At 45.0% G+C, this 8,611-nt stretch overlaps 1 protein-coding gene across 1 annotated transcript in view; it reads left to right on the top strand.

Annotated features, from left to right (window-relative positions):
• Positions 1-4,664: 4,664 nt before the first annotated feature.
• The window catches only part of ITIH5 (inter-alpha-trypsin inhibitor heavy chain 5), a 175,007-nt gene continuing 171,060 nt past the window's right edge, over positions 4,665-8,611 (top strand). Inside the window, exon 1 of the mRNA XM_077264495.1 lies at positions 4,665-4,914. Within this exon, the coding sequence (XP_077120610.1) occupies positions 4,789-4,914 (126 nt within the window). The 5' untranslated portion in view covers positions 4,665-4,788. The remainder of the gene's footprint in view (positions 4,915-8,611) is intronic.

The raw sequence follows: 8,611 nt of genomic DNA, 5'->3' as shown, positions 1-8,611 counted from the left end.
ATTTGGTTCATCAGTTCAGCATCACACTTTTCGTTTTCTTTCAGGTTCATCCTTTGTTCTGTAGCCTCATTTGTATCAATGATGTATAATTGTGCAAATTTTGGTGGTTGTCCTATTTCTAGGTGAAGTGTTCCAGCGCGGTGGTAGATCTGGCCGTGAATTTTAAAACAATATGGTCCGAATCCAGGGGGCGGTGCAATGTTGGCATCAAATGAAGCAAACGCATGAGAACTGTTGATGCTTCTGATATTTTCCATAAAATTTTTACTGTGTTGATGCGTTCCTTTCATCAACTGCTCAAACAGATCTGGGTAGTGAGGTCTCGGTAGCATAACTTTTCCTTTTTGGCAGCATTGAGTAAACTGATTGTCAGATGGTTTTTCATCAATGAAATTCTGAGAGTCGCATTTAGAACAAACTGCATTCATATTCCCACAGTAGTGTTCAATAATTGTACTTTCATTGTCTGTTACGTAATGTGCAAGTTGTTGAATATTGTCCTGGGCTTGCCTTAGTTGGTAGAGCATTCGTTTTTTATGAATTTGGTGATCATGTTGTTCCTGTCGTACAACAGTTTGTTGTGGTGTCTCCACAACACACACCACAGACGTTGTCTGTGAGATTTGGCATCCTGGGCTTGTCTGGCAGCAGTTTGTTGTGATGTCTCCTGTTCCCGACGTTGTCTGTGACATTCCACATCCTGGTCTTGTCTGGCACAGTTTGTTGTGATGTCTCCTGTTGGCGACGTTGTCTGTGAGATTCCACATCCTGTCCTTGTCTGGCGGCAGTTTGTTGAAGTGTCTGTTGCTCTCGACGTTGTTGTCGCCTTGCTGCTGCTGCTTTTCTGTCATCCTCATTGGCGTATTTTCGCTTACGACCCATTCTAAGACAGAAAGCGTAAATCGTGATAGCGTACAGTAAAGAAGTATCTGTTCAGCGCGCTGTGACTGACAGAAAGTGTTCATTAAACGTCACTGAACTACGTGGCACTGTAACTGACAGAAAATCATAATTAAACGTCACTGAACTACATGGCACTGTGACTGACAGAAAACGTTCATTAAAAGTGACTGAACTATGTCACATTGTGACTGACAGAAAGTGTTCATTAAATTTGACTGAACTACATGGCACTGTGACTGATCTGACAGAACTTATTCAGTAAATGTGAATGAACTACGTCTCGCTGTGAGTGGGGGTTAAATTACGCACCAATATCGCTGATTGGTCGCGGCCGGCAGGCACGACCAATCAGCGAAACTTAGTTCAAATCCCGCTCCAATTCGCGGCCGGACCGGGCCTGTCCCACTCCCGGCCGCAAATTGGCGTGTGATTTGAATCACACTTCGCTGATTGGTCGCCGCCGGCGTGCCGTGACAAATCAGAGACAGGCACAGTCCGGCCTGAAGCATGGTTCAAATCCCACGCCTATTCGCGGCCGGACTACGCCTGTCTCGCTGATTGGTCGTGCCTGTCGCTGATCAGCGACAGGCTCGACCAATCAGCGACATTGGCGCGTGATTTAAATCACACTTTGCTGATTGGTCATGCCGGCTGGCCACGACCAATCAGTGTTCATTAAACGTGACTGAACTACGTGGCACTATGACTGACAGAAAGTGTTCATTAAATGTGACTGAACTACGTGGCACTATGACTGACAGAAAGTGTTCATTAAATGTGACTGAACTACGTGGCACTATGACTGACAGAAAGTGTTCATTAAATGATACTGAACCACGTGGCACTATGACTGACAAGAAAATGTTCATTAAATTTGACTGAACTACGTGGCACCGTGACTGACCTGACAGAACTTATTCAGTAAACTTCAGTGAACTATGTCTCGCTGTGAGTGGGGGTTAAATTGCATGCCAATAATACTGATTGGTCGCATCCATCGGGCGTGACCAATCAGCGAAGCTTGGTTCAAATTCCGCGCCAATTTGCGGCCGGACTGGGCCTGTCCCACCCCCGGCCGCGAATTGGCGCGTGATTTGAATCACGCTTCGCTGATTGGTCGCGGCACGCCGGCGGCGACCAATCAGAGACAGGCGCAGTCCGGTCTGAAGCATGGTTCAAATCCCATGCCTATTCGCGGCCGGACTACGCCTGTTGCTGATTAGCGACAGGCGCGACCAATCAGCGACCTTGGCGCGAGATTTAAATCCTGCTTCCCTGATTGCTCGCGCCCAGCCGGCGCGACCAATCAGTGACATTGCCGCAGGATTTAAAGGCGCGACCAATCAGTGAAGGGTGATTTAAATCCAGCGCCAATGTCGCTGATTGGTCGCGCAGTGCATTGCGGTCTCGCGAGATGATGACGTAGTAGTCTCGCGAGACCGGAACGTCATCATCTCGCGACATCGCAATGCATGGATCCGAGCGTCGCGAGGAGCGGGAAAGGCCTGGGCTGGATCCGGGGGGGGCCGACAGAAGGTGAGTATATCATGATTTTTTATTTTTTTATTATTTTTAATATTAGATCTTTTTACTATTGATGCTGCATAGGCCAATGCAGCATCAATAGTAAAAAGTTGGTGACACAGGATTAGTCAGCGAAGCGGGATTTAAATCCTGCGCCAATGTCGCTGATTAGTTGCCGCCAGCCGGCACGACCAATCAGCGAAGCGGTGGGACCGGAGCATCGCGAGCTGCACGAGAAGCTGATGCGGAGGCGACGGAAGGTGAAAATATCCCGATTTTTTTTATTTTTTTTTTTATTTTTAACATTATATCTTTTTACTATTGATGCTGCATAGACAGCATCAATAGTAAAAAGTTCGTCACATAGGGTTAATAGCAGCGTTAACAGACTGCGTTACACCGCGTTATGCCGCGGTGTAACGCAGTCGGTTTAACGGACTGCTACAACGCTATGTGGGTGGCGGGCACTGACTGCAGGGGAGTAGGGAGCGGCCATTTCACGGCTGGACTGTGCCCGTCGCTCCCAAGAGTGCATTGCGATCTCGCGAGATGATGACGTAGCGGTCTCGCGAGACCGCAATGCATGGACCAGAGCATCGCGAGGAGTGGGAAAGGCCTGGGCTGGATCCGGGGGGCCGACAGAAGGTGAGTATATAATGATTTTTTTTTTTTTATTATTTTTAACATTAGATCTTTTTACTATTGATGCCGCATAGGCAGCATTAATAGTAAAAAGTTGGTCACACAGGGTTAATAGCGTTAACGGAGTGCGTTACACCTCGCATAAAGCGGTCCGTTAATGCAGCCATTAACCCTGTGTGAGCGCTGACTGGAGGGGAGTATGGAGTGGGCACTGACTGCGGGGAGTAAGGAGCGGCCATTTTGCCGCCGGACTGTGCCCGTCGCTGATTGGTCGTGGCTGTGTTGCCGCGACCAATCAGCGACTTGGGATTTCTGTGACAGACAGACAGAAGGACAGACAGAAAGACGGAAGTGACCCTTAGACAATTATATAGTAGATTATACATTTATATGGTGCCATTTATTCCATGGCGCTTTACATGTGAAAGGGGCAAATGATTGAGACTAGCCCAGAGTGGGAAGGGCTAAAATGAAGGGACAGAGACAGTTTACGGTCAGGAAGTCAAATAGGGCTCAGCCTGAAGTGAAAGCAGACTTAAGGTCTGACTAGGCAGCTGAGCCATGTGACGTGGGTGTCCCTGACGTGAGTGGAAACTGAGGCAATGGATAGCGAGATCCGGAGTAGAGAAGAAGAAAAGCGTCGGAAAGACATAGTGATGCACTGGGACAGAACGCCTAGCAGTACGGCCACCGAGTTTGCAACTCAGAGAGGTAACGCTCTAGGATGGAAAAGAGTGCCACGTGCGGTAGTTCCAAGGCATCAACAAGCAGAGAAGCTTAGTAATGGTCATAGTGGCCATCTAGCTCCCCTAGGGGGAATAAGGATGTGGAACCATGGTTTGAGGACAGGACTTTCACTTACTGGACTGCGATACTGTGCTGGTTTGTGATGACGGTGGTGGAATTTGGGGACAGATGCAAGTAAGCCTGCAAGAGGTAGAGAGACCATGTGTGAAGATGCTCCATGTTGTAAAAGAAACATTTGTGAAGTTATGCGCCCGCCATCTATTGCACATAATTCCTACCCAATTACTGTTCAGTAAAAAACTGTTTTTGTTAACTGGTGATCTCCCTCATTGAGCCTCTCACCATTTGGTCCTGTTCAGCCTAAGTCACCGGCCTCATGCGGCCCGCAAGGGCGTAATGCCCCTGTAGACAAAGTCAACACATCGAGCCAGGACTTCCATCTTCATGTAGCTTGTCGGGTCATGAAAGATGAGTACCACACCCATGACCACCACCCCACGCCACATTACTCCCCAACTGGGTGAAACATTTGCACTCTTTTTAAGTGACCACTCAATTTATTTATGATACAGACTGCATGGAGGGTTGTGATCAGGAAACAGCAACACTTGTAATGGATACATTTATTCCCATGAGTTTACTATCTGAAGTGGAACAACAGGTGCTGGACGTCTGCTCTGGGCCCATCGTTTTTGCAGCTGGCACCATATCTCAGTAGTCATCATCCACATCTGTAGCCTGTACAGTGCCGATATACAACACACACTGCAGGATTGATGGAGAGAACATGGATGAGAGGCAGGGGTGAGGTGTGGGAGGGCTGGGACTGTGTCTGCCTCTTTCTCCAGTCTCTCAGAGGCATCTCAGCCAGCTGCAGACTGGCAAGTTCCCACTCTACATGTACAAACCTAGCACTAGCACAGACAGATTCCAGTCCTCCCTGGGAGAATCACTGCACCCAAAGGATTTAACATGAACTTTCTGGTTGGGCTTTGCTCCTGCTTCTTCTGCTTCTCTCTTGCCTTGGCAGATCATGAATCTGAGAAAATTGAGAGTAACTTGTTTGAGTTCACAATAACAAACGGCATTGTGGAGAAAGTGAGTACTTTATATATTTTTTCTGCACTTGTTGGTTGCTGTAATAAAGATCTCACAGGTTTACAAATTTTTCTGTAGCATTTCCGTCTAAAAATATAAAACTTAAAAAAATCAGGCTTTTATGCATAAGACTCGTATATCAGGATATTAATAATTGAGTGTTGAACTGTCGGAAGGTCATTGTATCATATAAATTATTGTATGAACATTTAACACATTTTATTCTCATAATCTCATATTTTCCAGAACTGAGCGAATATCTTGTACTAATTAGAAAGTCTAGTAATTTTCCAGTTTCTTTCAATGCATGATGAATTAGCAATGTAGTAACTATTTGTCATACTGACGTCTGCCTATACTTGTAAGGATTAAATATATGTTTAGTAAATTTACTTACAGTAGCTTTTATATTGCTATAGCTATAGTGATGTGCAATTTACTATCCTTGTGCATACAGCTCAGATGCGGAGAATATTTGCCCCAATTGATAGGGGATCACTCTATGGCTACATCCACTATATACTATGCTAGAGCTGTATCTTCCATAGTGGCCTGTAATGTAGACTAGAGATCTGCCAATGGGCCACCGTAAGTCATGTATTCTGTACAGTAGTCACTAAGACATTCTGATGACTCTCCTGGCTATTTTAGTAACTCATATTCCCAATAATATAACTATTCTAAAAGACCTCTTCTTAGAACTCTGTGGACTGTGGTTCCCAGTTATTCCTCCTAAAATGTAATGAAAAAATTGACAACTAGGTGGTACCATTCTCCTTGTGTATGGGGAGGGGAGGCTGGCACAGTCTGACATTGGCAGCAGTCAGAGTGTGTAAAGATGGACCCGCAGCTGGTAAGATCCAGCTGTCACCTTATTCATACATCTCCAGGAGGAATAACAGAGGAATGGCAGAATGCAGAGTTCTAAGTCAATATGCTCCAAAACTGCTATAATATAGGGAATGCAATCCTTTACACCAGGAGTGCCGACAGGTTCTTTGTAGCATGAGGGTTATACTCCTAAAATGGTTTACCAATTCCAGTATTTTCGATGGGAAAAGGTTGATATTAGGACAAATATTACTGATTTATACGATTTCTTTGCTTTCTGCTTTAAAAGCAAACAAAAATACTTGAAGCTCATTTATACATGTGAAGTAGAATAGGGGAAGTTCTACAGATTAGCTTGAGGTCCCTTGGTACTTTGGAAATGGAATGTGGAGCTGCTAAGGTCTTCGGCTTATCTCTCATGTCCCCGATAGGAAGCCAGGTCAACTGATCTGGAAAAGCTTTCCATAGCTTAAAGCCAGAGAATGGACATTCACCAAACACAGTGCATCCATCCGGCCTCTCACACGTCCGATGATAACACTGCCCCACATAATAGTGGCTGAGACCTACAGTGAGCTCTAACCTCTCTGATGCTAAGCTATGAGTCCTACTGCTCTTATGGTAATGTAGAAGTGTAAAGTAAGTTTAATTGTTAAAAATGAAACATTTTTTTGCTTTCTATATGACATGGTGCTTTTTTTTACCATTATTAAGATCACTGCTTGCTGTCAGTGATTGGAAAGATTCTTGTTTACATTTAAAATATGAGATCATTTCTTGTTTGCAAACCTGACATCATCCAGGGTTGTAAAGATGGTCATGCGGTTACTGTACAGAGGGCGGCCTACAGAGCTGTAATCTGAAGGTAATAATACACTTCAGCACGTTCATAGTCGACTCCACAGTGTGTATGTGCGGAGCGAGCTGTCAATCACAATGATGGGGCAATCTTACAGTGCTGTGAGCAGTGACAGATGCCCATCTGGTCCCCTATGACTGAATGGCAGTGGATCCTGGGAGGAAATAAGTTCATTTTCTCCCAGTAGCCGCCCTTTCTGTAAAGTGGTCAGGAAGCATTGTAACGTTATGTACCTGCGGTTTAACACTTTATCTGCTGGTAAATAGTGTTTTCTGAGGCAGTAGGATCCGTTTAACTTTTGGAAGTAATACGTACTGTGTCAGTGCAGCTGTTGGAGTCGCACATTTCTGCCAGCACAGTGTAATATTGTAAGCAACCAGGGAATGTGCAGATAAACAATCATTTCTTCCAGACTTTTTTTTGTGCATTTAGAAGGGCTGATAATTGCCAAGAACTTATTCCTATTTATTGGCCTGTGTAAACATGCTGCCGATCACCAGGCGAATGAATAAAACGCTAATTCATCGATTGGATCGCTTATTATAGTCATTTCCAGCACATCACCCATTGTTGATCAGGAGAGGATGATGCTGGCTGTGGACACACTGACAATATTAATGATGGTTCTGTTCGCTGCAGAATTCATCAGCCTATAAACTATCAGTGAAGGACTTGTAACTGGTCAGTGCTTGTTAGGGTAGGTGCACACAGTAAATGCTGCGAGTTGGACGCTGTGTACTTGTGCAATGTCCAACCCACAGCGTCCAGATGTTACAGCATAGTGGATGGATCCCATGTCCACTATGCTTCCACAGATGCCCGCAGCTTCCCTGCGAAGACAGACATGCATCGTGTCTTTCCAGACCACAGCATGTCTATTTATCTTGTGGAGATGCGAGCCTCCGCAAGATAAATCTCACCCATACAATGTATTGGATGTGGTGAATCCAACTGGTTCAGTGTTCACATGCGGATTCACCTGTGTTCAATAGATGGGAGCTCTTTGGACGCAGCGGACATGCGCTGCCAGTTCTGGATCGTGGGCACATGCCCTATAGCTGCATTAATGGGCTGGTAACAGCAGGTCTATATACACTATTAGATTGAGTCTACAACCAGGAATAGGGACTTGTTTTTGGAGTTGTCGGAGCAAAAAAAGGGCACCCATTCTACCCATCTATGCTTTGAGCTGACTAATTAAACCTCTTAGGCTGAATGGGCTCATATGTAAGCGGTGTTGTAATGGTCACACAAATGCTCCCAGTCTGAGGATCCAACCATGCCTAGATCTCTGGGGGTCTTCACCATCATGAGGAATGATATGGACTATGGTGTTGGGGACTAAGGTGCTGGGCCCTAGACTCAGAGCCCGGTAGTGAAGGGACACTACATATGTTCAGATAGTAGACCGACATCCAAAGATTGATTTAATTATTTCTGTTCCTGACTTATGTAACTCTGCGGGAAGATAATAAATTTGGATGTAGCTTGTGCTGAACCTAATCTACTGTGTTGGAGTCACAATTAATCTTGTACCAGCCATTTTTCTTAGACGATGATGATCCCATGAGCTAATTTACAGATTTGTCATAGTACATATCAATGTGTTTATATAGAGGGAGGGACGTCTTCATCAGCCCTAGCTTATCACTTTTAGTGAGCTAGACTGCTATGCGGCACAGTTATGATCTGTATGGCAAATTTACAGGTCACAGTTCGATTGACCTCTTCATTTTCTTCTCAGCTGAGTTTTATTGTTGCCAAAATGCACTGGCTCACGCACAAATTCAGAAACTGATGGGCGATGGGATATTATCCGAGAGGATTCATGAACATAGGAAAAACTTCAGATGCATGAAATGTTTTGTTCCAACGCCAGTTGTACTGTACTGTGTTATATGCTGAGGACTTGGGTTTCCAATGCTTTATTATTTAACTTGACCAATAAAGATGGAAGTAGCCTGTCAATCGTAATATGAATATAAATACTAATAGTGGTGGCGCCTC

The sequence above is a fragment of the Ranitomeya variabilis genome, chromosome 5, assembly GCF_051348905.1.
Source record: "Ranitomeya variabilis isolate aRanVar5 chromosome 5, aRanVar5.hap1, whole genome shotgun sequence".
Classification (NCBI taxonomy): Eukaryota; Metazoa; Chordata; class Amphibia; order Anura; family Dendrobatidae; genus Ranitomeya; species Ranitomeya variabilis.
This window is presented reverse-complemented; position numbering and strand designations above follow the sequence as displayed.